This window comes from Carettochelys insculpta, chromosome 10 (assembly GCF_033958435.1).
Source record: "Carettochelys insculpta isolate YL-2023 chromosome 10, ASM3395843v1, whole genome shotgun sequence".
In the NCBI taxonomy this organism is placed as follows: Eukaryota; Metazoa; Chordata; order Testudines; family Carettochelyidae; genus Carettochelys; species Carettochelys insculpta.
In genome coordinates, this window is record NC_134146.1 from 19,903,299 (window position 1) to 19,924,257 (window position 20,959).

General features: G+C 42.6%; 1 protein-coding gene across 2 annotated transcripts in view; it reads right to left on the reverse strand.

The window, feature by feature from the left end:
* Positions 1-2,714: 2,714 nt before the first annotated feature.
* The window catches only part of SLC19A3 (solute carrier family 19 member 3), a 29,053-nt gene continuing 10,808 nt past the window's right edge, over positions 2,715-20,959 (reverse strand). Inside the window, exons 2-6 of one of the 2 annotated variants that reach the window (XM_075004122.1) lie at positions 19,065-19,225; positions 17,762-18,572; positions 13,055-13,247; positions 8,358-8,499; positions 2,715-5,463 (exon numbers count right to left, since the gene is read on the reverse strand). In XM_075004122.1, the coding sequence (XP_074860223.1) occupies positions 5,272-5,463; positions 8,358-8,499; positions 13,055-13,247; positions 17,762-18,572; positions 19,065-19,214 (1,488 nt within the window). In that variant the 5' untranslated portion in view covers positions 19,215-19,225 and the 3' untranslated portion in view covers positions 2,715-5,271. The remainder of the gene's footprint in view (positions 5,464-8,357; positions 8,500-13,054; positions 13,248-17,761; positions 18,573-19,064; positions 19,226-20,959) is intronic. The other variant, XM_075004123.1, reaches the window with a different exon arrangement.

Here is a 20,959-nt window from a genome sequence, read left to right on the forward strand (position 1 = left end):
TGTTTGTAAATAGTTTAGGTGTTAATAGTTCCATTATTGTTTAGTGTTGATTGACCTCCCTACTCAGGGCTCGACATTCCCCATCCTCGAGGCTTTGGTGCTGGGACATGCCAAAGTCACCAGGCTTCAAAGTCTGCGTTGACTGTGGGCATCGCATGCCAAAAAGCGATCCTCATTCAGACTGCCTGAAGTGTCTGGATGAGAGTCATCAGCAGTACCACCGCCCAGTTTGTGAGACCTTCAAGTCGAGGACCTTGAAGGACAGAGCCCATCACCTCAAGGTGGTGGTAATGGAGGTGGCTCTTCCACCTGAGAAATCCCTGCCCAGGGGGCTGAGCACATCTTCATTGGTGCAGAGTGCACTGGCACCGAGCTCGGCCATGGAATTCATTCCAAAACCCTTCCACTTTCCCCATTGTCGGAGTAGCCGGCAAGAAAGAACTGAGCAGGGAGACGGTTCAGGTGGTGCTTATACTGGATGCTATATCAGCACCACTCCAGGGGGCTCTGCTTCCATGATGGCAACTGGCTAGAGGAAACATTTTCCATCAACTGAGCACGCATATGCGTGCACACCTATACTGGAATGGACATGAACAGTGCATCTCGAAGAACACCAGGTATGGAGGTAAGTAACTGTCTTTTTACCCCAAAAAGCTATTTCAAATGCCCCATTAAATTCTGAAGAGGTATGACAGGGTCTTTTTGAGATTCAGTAATTAGCCACTGCAAACTATAGTTTGATTGTGAAAGCCCACTGAAGGGAACAATGAAGAAGCTTTGTTGAATAGTACCGTTCCTTTAAATCTTTGCAATTTTGGAGCTAAATTTTGTCAATATACGTTCAGGCCATCTCTTCAAGACAACTGTGGTTTCACAGCATCTTTGTCCTCTTGGCTGCTGATTAATGCTGAGTGCATTTGATGCGTCTTTTACCTGTTCCTTTTCAGAGTTTCTAGGACATATTTTCTGTGGAAGAATGTTCTTTTGTGGAAAATCTGTAGGAAAAAAATTAGGATAGGAAAGACTGGGATAGAGAAGCCAAACTTTTATGGCCTTTAGATAAAATAAGATAGTGTGGCCCAGCACTGCCTTTTTGTCCCTAACTACCTCTTTTACTCTGCTTATCTATAATGGCGTTTTTCTGCAGTATTTGGAGGTAGTGATGGATAATCAGCTGACTGCACTACCAATGTGATGCTGCAGTCCAAAGGGTTAGTTCTTGGGCACATAAATGGGAATCTTGAATGTCACACAGCTGGAATATTGTGTCTAGTTCTGGTGCCCACAATTCAAGAAGGATGCTGATAAACAGGAGGTCGTTCAGAGAAGAACCATGGGAATGACTAAAGGATTAGAAGACATGTCTCATGGTGATACATCAAGGAGCATCTTTTACATAGTGTAACAAAGAGAAAATTTAAGGTGTTCGCTCAATTAGTCAACTATTAGGAACAAATATTAATAATGGGAAATTCAGTCTAGCATGGAAAGATAAAACCATGATCTAAACCTGGAAGTTGATGACAAATTCAGATGAGGAATGAGGTGTAATTTTCTTTAAACAAGCTAATACTCAGTGCTTGTTGGATTCTCCATCTCTGGCAATTTTAAATCAAGAGTGGATGTCTTTCTAAAAGAGAAACTTCAGGAATTTTGGGGGAGTTCTGTGGCTTGTGTTACATGGGAGGTCAGACTAAATAATTGTAATAGTTCCTTCTGGCCTGAGATTATATGAAGAGTGTGCAGGGGCAGGAGCATCCTGTGTTATGTGATGTGCACCAGTCCCATATGAAAACCCATGACTAAGGAAAAAAAATCATGAGATGGGAATTTGTGGTCTGAAATTAGTTGTTCAGTTGCTTCGAGAAGAAGTAAGAGAATCTCATGCACTGAGTGCTTGACATGCCTTGATCTGTAATTATGGGCCAGATAAAGTGCAATGTAGTGTTCACATTCAATAGTCTTAAGACATTTTTATTTAGAGAAAAATTTAGCGGAAAAACCTGCAGATAATAAAAGTTTCCCACGGAAATGAGCACATAACTGGGAGTCAGGAAGTTGGGGTTTTTAATTTTGACTCTCTCTCCCTCTCTCTGTGCCTTGAACAAACAGAATCGTAGCTGTATGGGACTGGAAGTGACCTCAGTAGGTCATCTAGTCTCGTCCCCTGCACGCGTAGCTATACCATTCTTGCCAGGTTACAAGCAGTTCTGTATCATCTTTGAAATGGAACAATTTTATTAGGTCATAAGCTTCTCATGGGTAAAGCCACTTCATCCAAACATACTCCAAGTCTGAGGAAGTGAGTCTTACCCGTGAAAGCTCATTACCTAATTAATAAATTTGTTAGTTTTTTAAGGTGTCACAGGACTGCTTGTTTTTGGCTTCCAAAGTCTTCCTGTTCTTCCTATCCATCCCTACTCTCCTTTCACCCCCTTAAAGGGACAACATTCCTTTTTCTTACAAATAGCTGGACCAATGACTTTCCCTTTTACTTCTATTTGATGAACTAGTTTTAAGAGAACCCTCCACCAAAATCAGTTCCTTACTAAGCTATAAAATTCTTTGATGTGCCTAAAATCTTAAACACATTTTAACAAATCGTTAAATTTCATAAACATGTCTTGTTATGAAAGTCACAACAAATTAGTCTCTTTAAAAAAATGAACTTTTTGTTACAAACACAACAAACTGCACAGACTGAGTAATTTAAAAGTCTTTGTTTCAATGAGTTTAAATCTGTAATAATCTGAAATGATTACTTTATGAAGACTTAATGTATATTTACAACACAAAATCATCTTAGAAATACCCGGGAAGAAAATGTGAAACAGGGGAGCTGCATCGTGTACTCCATAGCATTGAATGTTGTGTTCAGCAGGACAGGTGATTAACCCTTACTACCAAGTTATTGCAAATAAATCTGACAAACCTGAGGGTATATTTTAAAAAACTGACACTTTTGTATTTCCAAATTTAGTGCTTTTATTTAAGTAACTGCTTCATGTCCAGTCTTCACAATCTGGCATGCAGAGGGAACAGGGTCCATTTTCTGTTGAAAGAAATTTTAGTGTTTTTTTCCCCCCAAATGTTGTTTGCTACCTTTTGGGTTCAGGGATTTGGCTAGAATGGGTGAGCCGAGAGAAGGAAACAGTGGGAAAGGTGTGGGGCCCAGGGGAGGGGATTGGGCCTGGGAGGAGCAGTGGGGGAAGTATAGGCAGGGTCACACACCGGGGTCATTGCCTCCCCAACCAGCTGCTTCACCCAGTGCCATGGCTGCAACTCTAGTGGGCACAGTTAGGGAAACAGTGCATGTCCTCTGTGTAGGGCAAGGCCAGGTTTGTCTGCCCTGGGAGCCCCCCAGTTAGTGAGGAATACCGCAAACTCTGCACTTTCCCCTCGTTTCCTCTCATCAGGGAATAGCCAGCAATACTCCCATGTGAATTGTAGGGAGGAGCTGGCGGGGGAGAGGTAGACATGGTGCCTCCAGCCAGCCTCTTTCATATGAATGGTGATTTTTCTCTCTTGTGTGGTTTTATGAGAAGCAGTGCCATTCCAGGCACATCCTGTTCACCCGGCACAACCAAACCCTGGTCTTCCTTTGAGAGGTGATGCTGTTGCCAAATATGCAAGTTCTAGCTTTACCCTTTAGGAGGAGTTCTTGAACAACAGACACTTTGACACATGCTCTCAAATGCACAGATTTTCTTATATTAAGAGATGTAGCTGGAAACTGCAACAAAATGGTATTACAGAAAATGATATTTATGTGAGGTTGGCCATCCATGAGGTAGAACTGTGTTTTCTGAATCTCTCCTTTGCCATTCAGGACAGGACTGTCCTTGGGCTAGACTGAATTGTAGGGCTTCAAGCTTTTTATAAATCCCAAGCCCCTTACTCGAGAGCTCCTCATCTGAGATCATTGGGCCTTGTGATTTGGCAATTTAAAGAATGCACCTGCTGTGTGCGTTTTGTTTTTATTGCTGCATCTTCCTGGCTAACCCATTTAGTTCGGAGTTTTCCTATATTGCACCAGCCAAATTTCCTCACACTTCACCTATCCTGGTCTTACTGCATGCTGGACTATCTCTTTGAGTTTAGAGCAACAGTGAAACACACATCCTTAATTTAAATTAACTGTAGGTATCTAGGTACAAATGAGAGTGGAGTTCCCTGTTTATCTTTTGCCCAGATTCCTAAATCATCTTCCAGCTCAAGTTTGCCATGGAATTACCATGAAGTTGAAGCAATATCTTCCAAATGCAATTAACAATGACTTGACTTCTTGTTATAATTAACCACTGCAGTTGTTCTGAGGAACCTGGCTTCTCCAACCATCTGGAGTGAAAGATCCCATTTTCAGGAGTGATTTTAAAGGTGGAGGGGCAGAAACAGCATTACAGGTACAAAACTGATGCAGGTATTCTTCTACAGGCATAGGGTGGAGTATATGTTGGAAGAAGATGCAAGGGTCTATGCTGAATGAAGGTATGAGCAAAACTCTCCCCTCACTTGGAGTAGCAAAACTGATTTTGCCAACTGGCATGCCATTTGGAATGGAAAGTAGCCCATTTTCAATTTTTTTTCAGTAGTCTGAGTGAGAAGGGAAGAGAACTGTGGCACAACACATAGACTGAGTGAGTGTTGTACTGTTGTGTAAATAAATCGGGAATCAATCAAACCAGAGTGTTTGTAAAATGTTAGTATTGTGGGTATAGTAGCTTGGTATAAATCAGTTCAGATCAGTGAGTTCAGTTTTGATTTACACCAGGGTTGCCAACCTCAAGCATTTAAAAATCATGTCAGGTGTAAAGAAATCATGAGTGATTTTTTTTGTTTTTGTTTTTAAATCTCAGGATTTTAAAACAGTTCTATATTGTTTAATACATTGTTTCATTGGATTTCTAGTTTGATCGTTTACAGCACCATTGTCTCCTATTTTAAAGCTCTACTAGGTAATCAGAAATTGGCTGCTTTTTTTTCAAATGGCAACTAAGATGACCAGTCACATGCTTCCAGGAGTCTCCTGCTGTGTCTTGATTCTAGCTGATTGTGCTTTTAAAAAGACCTCAAATATGACACCTCTGATAAAATTCAGAGTTGACAACATTACATCAGCTCAAGATCCAGTGTCTAATTGTCAGGCAGTTCTTTGGATTAGAGTAAGTTTTCTGGGATTTAGCAGGGGCGTACATGAAGGAGTAAGTGCTGCTCCCTTTACTACAATCTTGCATTGACTTCAGTGAGTTTTGCAAGCAGGGATATCTCTTATGAATCATTAAAGCTACAGATGTTTGCACAGCCACTCAATCTGGTTTCTGGCACATATTCCTTAGTGTTCTGAGGTTCACTGGAGAAGTTTGGTGTTTCCTTTTTGCATTTGATTGAGACAATTGTGTAAATACTTCTGATCAAGAAGATCCCAGCTATAACTGCAAAGTAACAGCCATAAATTAGGAACTGAAAAAAAAAATGCAAAAAAATTGGTGAAACATACATACATATTGCACTGGGGAAATGCCCCCCCCTTTCTGAACTAGTAAGTATATAGAGGCTACCAATTTGTTCCTTCGTGTTTATAGCTACATTTCTGCAAGCACAGACTTCATCTATGTGTGACATTGAGGTGCCATACACCAACTCCCAGTTCCCCTCAGCCAGCACCGTAAGAGTTTGGTCAGGAAGGGAGGCATGGCCAAATATTTCTTTAGGCTCTCAATGCTTACCTGCCGCAATGGCTCCTTGGGGTGTACAGGTAGCCATTGTAATGGAGAGCAACCTTCAAAGACACTAGTTTATCCTGGAGACTGAACTAGTATATTTGGTCTAGGATTGGCAGAACACAAGATTCATTTGAATGATGATAATGATATTCTACCTGGTATCTTGGAAATGATAGTTCTACCCAGTTCATACAAACTTCAGTTGCTGAAACTGTTGATTGAAATCTATATCATGTGTATCAAACATTATTATAAATTACGCTGGTAACTGTGATCATCCAAAAGTTACTCCTTTCTTATTCCCTCATGTGGTGCTGACATGCAAAGATGTACTATAGATGTGTCTTTATTTCAGGATCTCAAGCTGTATTGAGTCTTAGAGCGCTTATTACCTTGAACGTAGCATGGATCAAAATGTAATCGGAAAGTGTGTATTTTTGCCATTCGCAGTGATTGGGGAGGGAGGAGTACTTATAATATTGCAAAATATGCAAAGCTTGGAGCACTTACTAAAAGCAACGACTATAAAGTAATATCTGTTGAATTAAGAAATTAGCTGATTCTGTTGCACCCTGCATGCTTTCAGTGGCTTTAAAAAGAAATCTTCAGGGGGTCATTACCATTTTGGACAGTATTTTGTTTTGTAATGCCCTATTGGAGACCCCCACCAATTTACTATATTCATTCTTCCATCAGTTTTTGGCAGGTAAATAGTATAAACGAGTTCCTGTGCAGCAATGACCCCGAAAGGAAAATTGGGAAGAGCAGCGCTCAATGCTGAGGGAAATGTAAAGGCTGGGGGTGGGGGGATGGGGTGTGGGAATTGACAGTATGCTAATCATTATTCCAGGAACTCTACATACTTGTGCTATCCAGCCAAGAGACCTCAAAGTCCTATACTAACAATACAACAGTCGCACCATTGCTGAACGTGTATCCAAACACTTTGGAGCCCAGAGGGCTATCAAAAGTGATATGGAATTGCTCTTTGAGGTGGCATTGAGGGAACTCTGCATTCACCTGTAAACTTGGTAAAGATTGGAACTAACAGAGCAGGTGTCTTCTGTTTTCTGTATTCAAAAGTGAGCTCTCCATGGACTTCTTTGTGGTACTGAAACATCTGATGAGTTTTTTTTAGGTACCTTTATCTGGAGCACTTATTTGCCAAACACTTTTCCTATGTTATCAATGCATATCTTTCCACAGATAGCATGATGAAAGCATTAGTCTGAGAGGCAAGCAAGTTCCAGTGACATTTCTTACCTTGTTAAACTGGTTGCCTCTAGGATCAATTGCTCAGCTGGTATAAATTGTTAGAAGTTCATTGACTTCAGTGGACCTCTGAAATTTATACCAGCTGGAGATTAAGCCTATAGAATTGTGGCTAAATCAGTCTTTTGTGTGTGAGAGAGAGAGAGAGAGAGAGAGAGAGAGAACCAATTTTCTTGCCACTTGTGTTCATGAAAGATCCCACAATGCTCTTTGTAGGAGGCTGGTTTTCTATCTCTGTCTTTACATGTCCCTCTCCTCCCACCCAACTATAACCTCCGAGGAGAGGTTTTACCTTTATCCTCTAGGATCAGGATGTCACCAATAATCCCCATTTTGCATATGGAGAACTGAGACACAATGGCAGCGACTCAGTTTTGTACCCCACATACCTAAGTGTTCTGTGCTGTTGGATGGATACTGTGTTTCAACTGTGTGGGGTGTGCTGTGAGCTGCAAGGGTATAGCAATTATCAGCTTATCCCTCCATCCAGCACAGATTCAAAGTGGGCCTGCCTCTTCCCTGTCTGCTTTGCTAGCCACTCAAAATGTGCAGCTGAGCCAGTTTCACCCTTTCTTTACTTTCCTACTTCAGTATCCTGATGGTTGTGCTCCTTTTTTGCCACATCGCTGATGGCTCCTCTCCTCTTCTCTTCATTCAGCTAGACGATTTCAAAGAGGGGGAAATAATTTACAAAGGTTTGGGCTGGATCCTACTGCCACTGAAATGAAACGCAAAATTTCAGTTGCTGATAGGAGCAGTGCTGGGTTAATGAGCATGGTGGACGCACCTGCGAGACAGGTTCCTATTCTGTCCCAGTTTACAACTAGGAAAACTAAGGCAGAAAGGCAAGTCAGCTGAGAAGCTACAAAGCAGGTCTGTGTCAGAGATGGAATTAGAATTTAGGAACCTCTTGTGCTTTAGTTCTCTGCTTGGTCCAGGCAGCCTCTTGCGATTTCTGCCCTGATAGCTTGTGGCTAGAGAGATGTTGATTTTTTTCAGCCAAGTGGGGTCTAGTGTAGTTGTATTTGCTTAAAAGAAGTTGACAGCAGCTCAACAGTATTACCTGCTCAGTCATGCATAGGTCTGCAAAAAAAATCAAAGGATCGGGTTCATGTGATCCTAGATTGCCGATCTGGACGGGTGAGGGGACATGGCCATGACTAACCTATGAGCTTTGTTAGAAACGAAGTGGCAAACTTTGTGACCAAGTTACATTCTCAAGAAAGGACAAAAGAAGAGATTGAATGATTGCTTAAAATGGAAATTGTGGCATCTAAGGATCTCTTTACCAATTTAAGGTGCATGAACCAGCCACTAATGGAATTAGCCAAACAGTAAACGCAAATGAATAATATTTACCTGGGTGACTATATGCAATCCCAGACCTCTTGCATCAACTACGATTACAGTTAAAATAGTCTGAATCAACACTGCGACAAAACTATTGAATCCAAACATTAAAGCGTAGCGTTCCATGCTTAGATTGACAGCAATCTGGAACCTAAAATTAAACGGTTGGTTACTTAAATTACAGAGAATAGGACTGTATTCCCTTCCATTTAACTTGGGAAAGGGAGATCATTCACATGCAGTACAGTATGTCTAGGTTAGGATAAAAGGTCTCATTTCACAATATATTACTAACATTGAAATGCTCCAGTGTAGATAAGGCATGGTGTATTTGAACACATGGGTTATTTATCTCTGTCCTTACATAGCCCCTTTCCAAACATTTGACATAACCTCTGAGGAGAGGTTTTACCATTTCTCTGCCAGGATCAGGATATCGCCTATAATCCCAATTTTGCACACGGAGGCAAAAGTGACTTGCTTCATAATCGTGAGCATGGTAAAGCACTGGAATAAATTGCCTTGGGAGGTTATGAAATCACCGTTGGACAAAGCAGGTTAGATACACACCTGTCTGGGATGATCCAGTGGTTCCCAACCTTTTTGAGACAGGGACCCATTTTGACAATTCAGGAAGACTTTATGACCCAAGGTAATTCAAAACTGGGGAGGAGGAAGCGGGAGGGTCTCCCTTGAGAAAAATGCACACACCCAAAGCACCCAGGCTTAAATGCCTCTCAGCCCCAAAATGCTCCTCCCTGCCCCCAAGCTTAAACCTCTCTCAGCTAGTATTGCCAGATTTTTAGAAAACTTATGTGGGACAGGCAGCCCCACCCACGGGGTCCCCAGCCAGGACTGCCTGTTCCGTGTAAGATTTCCAAAAAGCGGGGCAGAGGATGAACACTCTGGCAGTCCTGCGGCTGGTAGCTGGCTGGAGCACAGAGCCCTGGCCAGCAGCACCAGCCACATGCTCCCCAGCCGGGAGAGTGGTGGTGGGGAGCCTTTTAAGAGCTACTTTTAGAGCCATATGTGGCTTGGAGCTGCCCAGCCAGCGACCCTTACCAAATCTAGTCACCACTCGTAGGTTGGGAATCCCTGATCCTAGATCAAGGGTGTGCAAAATGGGGCGTGTGAAATTTCGTAAGGGGCGCAGCATGATTGGCTGCTGAGTCTCAGGCACATCCATCTCATTAAAAAATGTTAACATATGTTACTGTTTTTATGTATGTGTATTCATAGTTATATATGGAATAATAGTTTTCATGATGTACATATAGTAAACTCTTTGCTATCTGGCATCCAAGGGACCAGGAGGTTGCTGAAAAATCAAATGCTCTGGATAATGGAGAGGACTGCCTAGCAATGCATAACACTAAAGGAAAATAAGAAAAACAAACGTATGCAGAATATGGTTCCCAGTCTTTTTCCACAAGCATCCATGTATGTTAGAAGACTGTTTATCCCCTGCCAGCAGGACACAACCTCAGGGTGAGTAGCTCTAGGCAGCGTGAGTAGCTCAAGCTGGGTGGGAGCGCAGAGGAGCCTGCCAGCTGCACTCAGAAAATACCTGTGTCCCAAAAGTGGGGACTGGATAGCTCAGAAGAGTGTTAATGGTGGTTGTTAAAAGTGACTGCGTGGTGGCTACTTGGCAGATCCTCTGTCTAGTTCTTTTCAAAGACATTGTAATTAGCATTAATTTATCTCTTTATGGGCAGTCTCCATAGCTCCTCTGCTCTCTCCCAGCTCCTGTCTGGTGTCCACTGATCAGAGCTGCTCGGCTGTAAGTTATGCCGGTTATTCAAGTGTGCTGGCTGATCAAATGGAGGTTAAACAAGAGTTTACTGTACAATTGCTGAAAGAGGGTTTTTGTTTTTTTTTAAAATGAACACAACCAAAATTTCCATCGGTTTGGATTACAGTGAGGGGGAGGGGTGCTGCTAGTTGCTGGGATAAAACGTGGGGCCCAATGTAAAAAGTTTGCTCGCCCCAATCTAGATGGTGCTCGTTCCTCCTGTGAGGACGGGGGACTGGACTCCATGATCTCTTTAAATTCCTTCCACTTCTTCTATTCTGACTACTTTTTATCTTTGAGTTCCTGTAAGTTTTTCTCTCCCTTCCAATTGGCTTTCTTTGCATTTATTTTAAAACTTAATAACATTGGAAACAGTGTCTGTATTGGGTCTTTTTGTAGACGTGGTTGACCGATTCATGGCAAACCATCAGCCACATCTGGCGCATTTTCCCATTTAGGAACGATCCATGAATCAAATTAAATTTTCCTTTTTACAGTGCTATGGCCATGCTGTCCCAGAATGAGAAACCAGATAGGCGGTGGTGTTGGACCAATTTCTGATGGAGTTGTTCATTTTGCTTACTGTTGCTGAACATATCATATTTAAACCTGCCACCATCTGTAAGTCTGATTGCCATCCAGCAAAATGGGGAGCCGGCTTCACTGGCACTACTTGGTGTGAATGTTTTTAGTAATCTTTGGACCTGTGGATTGTTTTGGAAGTCCAAATAGTGAGTACTTAATATGCAGCATTGGCATGGTGGGTCATGTGACTGGTCAAATAAGTCACATGAAGAGTGAGAACAATTATATAATCACGAGCATGGCCTGAAAAAAAACAAACAAACAAACACCCGAACGTGGAATTTTTCTGGGGGGAGGTATTGTGTGGTCTAGGAAATATTAGGACATGATAGATATCTAATTATCAGAGGGGTAGCCAGGTTAGTCGGTATCTGCAAAAACAACAAGAAGTCCTGTGACACCTTGTAGACTAATAGATATTTTGGAGCATAAGCTTTCATGGGCCAAGACCCGATTTGTCAGATGTAATGTAGTGGAGGTTCCAAAGGTCTAATTATACAGGAATTCATTAAGTAGACACAAGCGTGTATAATCAGACTTCTGGAATCTCCACTACATTACATGTGACGAAGCAGGTGTTTGCCCATGAAAGGTTATGCTCCAAAATATTTGTTAGTCTATAAGGTGCAACAGGACTACTTGTTTTAGTGGACAGGTAATGTTTCCTATCCATTTTGTGCAAGAATGAGCATTCTTTGGCCATATATATGGGCTACAGATTTAAAAACAGCTGCATTCCTTGACTGAGAAAGTAAGATGGATTAATTTGCTGGTGGGCAGATTTTTACATTGTTTTCTCCTGTGTGTGTGTGTGTGTGTGTGTGTGTGTGTCTCTCTCACTCACTCACTCACTCACTCTCTCTCTCTCTCTCTCTCTCTCTCTCACACACACACACACACACACACACACACACACACACACACACACACACACACACACACACACACACACACTATTTAAGCCATGGCTTAAATTCCAAGAGTATTTCCCAGAGCTTCCCCTCATACCCACCCCCAATGCCATGAAAGCTCAAGGGTGGCTGAAAATATTTACTGGAGACTCACTTCAATCAGCTCCAACTGAATTTAAACCTCGAACTAATTCATCCGGATGAATTAATAATCAAAGGTGGTTTGGAAAGCACTTTTCAGCACAAATACACGTGTGTACCTGGTTACACCCATTCATGACTCAGCAGCTGTATTTGCATGAACAAAACTCTGTTGCCCCATGTATACACCCACCCATACAAATTGAAACAGGCAAAGTGAGAAGTATTGAGATTTTGAAATTTTTTTGCTGTCTTAACTTGAGATGAAAAATTTCCTAAACCAATAATCTGGGAGAAAAAGCAAAAATTTCAGATTGGGTTAACTGATAAATTTAAAAAAAAAAAAAGAGAGAGAAATGTTTAAGTTAAGCACAATCCATTTGAATTCAATGACTTGCCTTTAAAAACAAATCATTTGTCTATTCTTTTTAAAGGCACTAATAATTAACCTAACAGCAAGCTGAAAGTATACCAAAGCTTTGGTTTAATGTAGTTGCTCTCAACCCAGACGTGACCTAGGCATTGCTGCAGGTTAATGTATTCGCTCTTAACCCCATCTGTGACCTAGCTGTATCATAGCTCAAATGTGGCTTACAGCAGTAGCTGTCACCAGATATCCTTAACCTGCTGAAACAGACAGAGCATAAGGACCTACTTAATTCCTTGAAATGTTCCCAGTTACACAGACACATTATGGCTTATTTTTTCTGCATTCTTCGGTCGCTTGTGGGTGCCATCTTTAGAACACCATGTACATCTGTCATTCTACCCAGCTGAAGCAATTGTGGGAGGAAAGATGGACACGTTTGTACTGGCTGGTTGTTATCTTTGTTTTCTTGTCTTACTCCTCCGTACTAACTCTCACAGCCCATTGGAATGAAAATCAGGTTTACAGCTCATTCTCAACTTCAATGTAGGCTAGAGTTATTGTTTTAACTGAAGGGGTGTCTGTGACTTTTTGTATTAGCTTGAGATGTCTGTGCACAGCCTTGCTGATAGGGGAGAGTAAAAGGGGCAGTTGGTGTGGGGCTTGGTAATTCAAAAGGAGCTGGGGCTCCTGGCTGCTGCCACCACCCTTTTAATTGCCACCAGTGCACTTCAGGCAGAGCAAAATGCTGTGGCAATGGCTGGCTGCCCGAGCTCTGCCTCTTCCACTCTAATCCTTGCCCCTTCCAGGAGGACCGAGCAGCCACCCCCACTCACCCAGGGGCCTGACAATTCTGTCAGCTTCCCTCTCTGGGCATAAACAATTCAGGATGAAGGTCGTTTATACTTACGTTGTTATTGTTATCAGGAGCATATAACATGACTTGAAAATGATATAGCTAGCATAGCATGCCCAGATGCTGGCAATAAAATGCATGAGAAATAGAAAACTAGCACTCATGGCAGAGAAGATCCCCAGTGCCAGCTCCCCAGAAAGGTCCCAGTCAATTTTCACATATCCTACTGCCATGGAGCTCACTGAACCTAAAGGAAAGATAAAAACACTGTCTGTTATACCAGCCCAGGCTATTGGCTGATCAGCAGCATATTTGTATTTTGAGCACCACTGTAAAATATTTGACAAGAACAGTTCTAGTTCCAGTTGTAAGTTGTGGGTGCAGCAGATTAGTAATTTTTGATCAATACCTGGATTCATCTTTTTATTAATGAGAAAGCATAGATATGATTATATTTAATATATTGGACAAGGTGTCTTGCAAAAGGAAAATATTCCAGCTATGAATGTCAACAGTATGTGCTAAAGCTGGACGCTTCAGAGTGAGAATCTCTGCTAAAGTGGGGACAAAAAAAGCCACAACAAATGGCTCAATGTTTCTTGTAGATAATTCAAGAGAAACTGCCATTCAACTTACAGGTATAGTACCTCCAACTAACATTTCTGTTTACCAAAATAGCAGGTCTCTATGAAATTCTGAAATGATCAAGTTGCTCAATATTTTGGGAAACATCAGATCAGCATAGATGTAGGCATAGAAAAGATTGTCATGGATCAGTTTCCTAGGAAACCTCTTCAAAGACCCATTTGTTGTAAAAGTTTTTGAAAACTGTAAAGAAGAGCTTTTGCCTAGCTTATGTTTTAACTTTCTTCCCGACTTTAAAAAAAAAAAAAGAGCATACTGCAAAATTTCCTTTTTAATGTATTCTTCAATTAAAAAAAAAGTAGCAGGACTTTTCTGTTTACTTATTGGCATTGAGAAGATTTTCTTCAGTTTATTTTTTTCTTACGAACTGTTCACCCACTAACAACCAGTGAAACTGACTCTAGGCCAAATGCTGTCAAGTGCATGAAAGAAACAAACTTGAAAAAACAAAATATATTGTTTTGCTAAGGGCTTTGTTTGTCCACTTAGTGTCACTTGTTACAATAATAGGTCTGATCTTTCTTTTCACACAGAAAGGTAATCTTCGAGGTGCTGGTGTCTTGCATTGAATTTTACATGCAGACTACCATTCAAACACCATTCTCTAGCAGTTCAGCTAGAGAGGTTAGTTGTTCAAATACACAACTAATGAAATTACTTCAATGGGCCTATATAGTAAGTGTATTTTCCCTTGACACTTGGAGCTGTATAAATGCGTAACAGCACAAGATAGGCAGGACAGGCAGCATTATGGAAGCCATGGTCAGGTGGTTATGACTGTGTCCTTACATACCCTCAGCTGCCTTGAAAACCTCTCAAAACTTTAACATACAATTTCCTGTTTGCTGTCTAGCATCCCTGTTGTTTTGGGCTTGTCTTAATATATATATAAACCATAAACGAGTGTCTTGTCACTTTAAGGGCCAGAGGGCCTAGTGCTGGCCTCCAGTTCTGTTTGTTTCACCCAGCCTGTTAACCGTTATCGGTTATTGGACTTAAATGGAAGAAAGCCCAGTGATTGGGAGCTGTCTGGGGAGGAGAGCAGACAGGATCCTCCCATGTGAGGCAAGAAGCCCGGCTCAGGCTAGGAGCGATCTGATGGCAGTAGCCAGCCAAATCCTTAGTGGCACGGGAGACCTGGCCCACATTATTTAGTTGTTTGGCATTCAGTAGCCAGTGGTTAGATAGGCAATGAATGGGGCTAAGGTTGAGCTCAGTGGGGCTGAAGAGTGATTGGTTTTGGTGCTGGCTTTGTGTTTGTGCTTAGACTAAAGGATTCATTGCCCCTGGGTAGGGTGAGAACAGACCACAGAAGCCCCAGGGATCAGTGTCGGGTTTTGTCAGGTGGTGCTCTCTGGAATGCTGAGTCTTTGTACATATACTGCACTGAAACTTCCCTTCCTTTTCCACTTTTTTTTGTAAAAAAAAAATACTGGTGATCTGGATGTGCTTACTCGGCTGCAGTTATGTAACTTCTTGTGTTCTCAAGATAGCTGCATTAATTAGCATTTTATTGTCTCCTGCTTGTTAGAGCTGCACCAATATTTCTTAATGTACAGCTGCTGATCTTCTAACGCCCATTCTTGCCAATTCTGTTTAAGAGATTATTAGAGTTCCCTGGGGGGCGGGGGGGCATAGTCACGATAGTTGTTCACACATTTTTAAAATTGTCCAAACTCCTTTGTGGCTTTAGAAGCTCAGCCAGAATCCTGAAGCAAATCCTTTGACTGAATTTGCCAAGGCTACAGACCTTCCATTCCTCTTGAGACATCTGTAGTGTGCCAACAGAGAACGGCAGTTTTATTTGTAATCAGGCAGAGAATCATGGTCACTTACACACAACCATTTCTGGAAAAAGACTCTGCTGTTCAGTGGTTGAACTCTCAGGTGTGATGTATCGTGGAATGGTTATAAGACTGTCTAGTGAGAAAACAGCTTGGGAGTGATTCAGTGTTATCTTGCACCTTGTGTAGCCATTTACACCCATGCAAAGTGAGTGTAAAATGGTGCTGGACTGGGATGTTAGCAGGCTGAACTTGTTTTGCATGGAGCCTGTGTGGGGTGGTAGAAGAAACCGTGTTTCCATTGTAGAGAGCAATGAATCCGGTGCCTAATTGTTTTTCAAACTCCACTATTAAGTTTTTGGTGAAGAGTTCCACTCTACCCTCACATTGTACATGCCCATTAGGATTTAGACACTTCTATTGGGGTTTAGGAATTAGGAGAAAAAAAAACTGTTTATAAAGGAAGGGTGACCATTGGCTCAATCTGGCAGCCATTGTTTATTTGAATAACAAGGCACAACTGAGCCAAGTGTGAGAAGAGGCATAACTACAGATAGGCCTTCATGAAAACCCTGGGCACGTGCACTTGAATTCTGGGGAAACTGCCCCCACCCTCACCGCATATCTTTCCAAAACCCATGATTCAAATTGGAGTTAATTTTCAGATGTTCAAGTTTAATGTTAAACTGATCTCCTTGTCATTTGTTGGCTAATCTTTAATGTAGCCTTCTATTAATGGCAAGTGACTGCAAGAAGGGCTAGGTTCAGTTCCCAGGGGATTTGTGTCCATAATGCAACCAAACTGGCTTGAGCCCCATCCAGAAACCTGGCACAATCTCGCCCAACCTGCTAGGTGACTGAAAAGGCCATTCTTCGCCTCTCTCAAGCAGAGAGTCTGAGAAACAGCTTCTTTAATAACTAGTAGCTTAATATAAATTTACACAGCAACAAGTGCAGTATTCCTAAACAGAGGGAAGGGAAAACCCCATTAAGCAAGGCGCTGTCCAGAATCTGCTAAGCTGAGCTCCCTTGCTTAAAGCTCTTTATCCATACACCCTCCACTTACAGAGTGTACTTCCCCCTCAACTCTCCACTCACAGCGCAGTCTGGCCCATACAAACCTAGCGATCACAGGTACATCAGCATGGAGTCTCTTGCCACACAGGGGCAGGACCACTTGCTGGTCACTTGTCGGCTGCCTGCCTGCTGCTCTCCACCAGCGATCTCTGCCAGCTGCTTGCTTGATGCGTTTGTGGGTTTGGCACTGGACAAAACACTGATTTCAGTTCTCAGTGGCTTCAGCTCTGGGCCTCACCACAATAATCTCAGTATCCACGAGGGTGGACTCCCACAGAACAACTACTGACCTCAGCATTGTTCTGGGCTTTTGTTCTATCTTTGAACAGTGTCGGGGAAGGACTAGTCAAACGAGACTTTTGCCTATAAGGCCAAAAGACTCCCAGCCAACTGGTTCAACCAGTATCCCCTCCCTGCTTCTACTCCACAGTGTTCTGCTAAGGGGAGTCCTGGGTGAGCCACATGTTACATAGCAGTGAAGACTGCCTGAAATCCCCACAGTAATTTCAAGCATTGGTGATATTCCACAATTCCTACACTGGGTGATAGCATAATTTGTGACTTCACAACAATAAATTGTTTACAATAGGCGAAACAACACTGCTTCATCTGCTACCCAGGAAGTCTTGCAAACAAAGCAAATATTTACATACACGCACTCTCAAACTCTTCCCATTTCTGTGTCAGTGATCTGTTAAGAACACCTTTCTTGAATTCCTTCAGCTTGCGCTTCCACATTCCTTACGCTAATAAATAGACTGAGGGCTCAGAATGTGCTCTACACACCATTTGAAAGCTTCTCTAACTTAGTGTGATCCATGTCATAGTGGGAATGTCTCACAGAAGAGCCACATCCCATTCATAATGGCTAACTTTTCAGGGGCAGACACAGCCCAGCCCCCATGGAACAGTAATGCATTTTGAGCATCTCTGAATGAATGTAGCAGCAGGACACAGGGTCTATTTGATCAGTGTGCGATCCACAGGGCACAAAACTCTGGCAATCTACGTGCTACGCATTAGCCGTCACCCCTTTACAGAAATACAGGATGTGGTGTTAAATTTGAGGCTTCTCGTGTTTCTCATGAACTTTTGTAATTTAAATGTATAACCTGGTCACTGCTATTGTGAAATGCTTCATAGATGTGAAATGGACTTACACCACGTCGTATAAGCACACTTAGTTTACATAAATATCTGATATATTTCAAATTGTAGAGGCTACTTTACAAGACGAAATACTACGTTTACTTACTCAGAAATGTCGCTGCTGCCTCAATGGCCCCATTATAAACGGTATAATTCTGAGATGGTGCTCTGACGTCCCACAGTACCTGGACGTAGTTCACAACCTGGTTGTAGCCTGCAGTGGCTAAAGCCCACCATAAGGACCAGTAAAGAAGCTTCTTTGTGCTATAGCATTCCTTTAAATCCTCCCATAACTGCACAAGTATATTCTGGTGCTTGTTAGACCAGCATCCTGGCAAAGTCCTGGAGATGACAGACTTCTGAGCATTGTCGTCATCTTGGTAACTTGGCCCCTCATTAATGCTGGATACATTTGGCCTTGTGTCTTGATGCAGGGCTCTTTGAGGTGTACCAGGGCTATGATTTTTGTGAAAGAACATACTACTTGTTGGCATGGGTAGAAAAAAGGAAGCTAGGAGTGCCACGGACACAGAAGTCCAAGTAATAACATGGAGATGAAAATAGGACAGTTTTGCAAAAGATACTAAAAGTTGCCCCAGCACTGCTGCAACTGTGGCTGCAACTAGTGTGATGCTTCTGCAATAACTAGTCACTTTCTGATAATGGTCAGCACTGACAACGCTGTAAATGTAGGCATAATAGGCAACCTCAGTAGCTGTGACCATTCCATAGGCGAACTCCATTAGCTGCATGGCAAGCACTCCTTGGGCAAATAAAAGCATCGCCCACGTAATAACATAGCTAAGGCCTTGTAGAATAATGATGGGTTTATAGCGCATGTAGTCTGTAATCAAGAAAACAGGAAACAGCAGCACCAGATAAGAGTATGTCCAAACTGGGTAAACCTTGTTTGAAACCTGGAAGGGAAAGGAAGAAATGCTGTGAGGGTTTTTTTGTGAATGAATTTAGGGAATGATCATGCTCTTTGTATAACTCTGTGCATAACATATAGAAATATTTTTGCATGATGCACAAATCTTATACCTTGTTTGCTGCTTAATAAAAACATTTGTGCACTAACAATCAGATGACACACAGCATATATTTAAAATTACTATCTTCTCCCACGAAATTCTCAGTTGCCCCTTTAAGGCAGAGCTGAGGGTTAAGCTCCTTGTCATTCACAAGGAAAAGCTCAGCCATTATTTATTTGAATAACAAGGCAACTGGGGTATGTGTGAGAAAAGGCATAACTAGAGATGGGCCTTCACAAAAACTCTGGGCATGTGAGCTTCATTTGCTGTAATACACGCCAGAGTCTGAGAGAGCCTTATAGCTTCTTTCTGAAGAATAATGTACACTCAGTATTTTATTATTCCATATAAAGGTAAACCAGTGTGTAGCCATACCTCGTCAGTGGTCAGGTTTTTATCTGGTCCAGTTAGATAAGGGGTAAGGAAAGGTTCTGATGGCCTCATCATGGAGAAAAAACCATATGTGCAGAGGATAAGGGTAGGATAAATCCAGTGGCTGGTTCGTACTTCCTTACAGCAATCCATGGCCTGGTCAACTAAAATATGCAAATAGTATGTTACATAGAATAGTAGGGTTCTTCACTGGAAATGAAGGTTATTTTAAGATGTAGGTCCAGACAGGAAAAACTTGAATACTGAAAACAGTGCCTCGTTTTTGTCAAAAATGTGGAAATGTGCAGACTTGTAGAAACTATGTTCAGTTTGCGTTCATTTTACAGCATTTGAAGGGATTACAAAGAGCTGCTTGTAAGAGCTTCAGTGATGGAAGTCACCCTGTTTTGAATTTAGGGGTGAAAAGACAAAATTGTCCATTGACATTTTCACAACAACAAGGAATCTTTTCCTATTTTCCTGTACAGATATAATATACTCTAAACAGTTCTATTTCTGTTTTAGCTCTCTCAGGCTACGTCTACACGTGCACCCAACTTCGAAATAGCTTATTTCGATGTTGCGACATCGAAATAGGCTATTTCGACGAATAACGTCTACACGTCCTCCAGGGCTGGCAACGTCGATGTTCAACTTCGACGTTGCTCAGCCCAACATCGAAATAGGCACAGCGAGGGAACGTCTACACGCCAAAGTAGCACACATCGAAATAAGGGAGCCAGGCACAGCTAAAGACAGGGTCACGGGGCGGACTCAACAGCAAGTCGCTCCCTTAAAGGGCCCCTCCCAGACACACTTTCATTAAACAGTGCAAGATACACAGAGCCAACAACTAGTTGCAGACCCTGTATATGCAGCACGGACCCCCAGCTGCAGCAGCAGCAGCCAGAAGCCCTGGGCTAAGGGCTGCTGCCCACGGTGACCACAGAGCCCCGCAAGGGCTGGAGAGAGAGTATCTCTCAACCCCCCAGCTGATGGCCGCCATGGAGGACCCCGCTATTTCGATGTTGCGGGATGCGGATCGTCTACACGTCCCTACTTCGATGTTGAACGTCGAAGTAGGGCGCTATTCCCATCCCCTCATGGGGTTAGCGACTTCGACGTCTCGCCGCCTAACGTCGATTTCAACTTCGAAATAGCGCCCAACACGTGTAGACGTGACGGGCGCTATTTCGAAGTTACTGCCGCTACTTCGAAGTAGCGTGCACGTGTAGACGCAGCTTCAGGGGCCAGAAAAGTTGTTAGAGGAAGCAAAGTGATTCATAGGGTGTGTCCGTAAAATACATAAAGGGATGTACAAGCTACTTTAATTTACACCTTCTTAGCCCACACCCAATCAGGCAACTTGACATGGCAGCAAGTAGGGCTTCTGATTTATCACTTGTTGAACTCAGAGGCATGGCCCATTGATTTCTGTGTTTTAACATCAGGCTCATTTTGGTCATGTGTGAATTTTGTAGCATAGCCACTAGGGGGCAAGATAATCTCAATGTATTCAACACTTGAGCAGATGAGTGGAAAGCAGAATGCCTCTGCACAAGAGGACTGTACTGTAAGTGGCTTCTGCTTCCTTCTGTCCCTGTCAATGCAGTCATTTCTGCTCCCATTGCAGAGATGGTAGCTGTGGTAGCAACATTTTCTGACCTGCCATGTCTTTTTACCCTACCTAGTTAGTCACAAGTATTTTCTTACCATTTTTCCCGAAGAGGTAGATGGGACATCCCCAGCTGTTCACCCCAGGGCCCTCTGTTGCTGCAGGTCAGTAGAACACCCACTGCTCCCATGCCAGGATGCATCTCAATCATGGGAACTCAGCTGGAGCCCTGAATTCTGCTCCCCTGAACTAGCCCAGGGGGCTGGTATCTCCACTTGCCCCC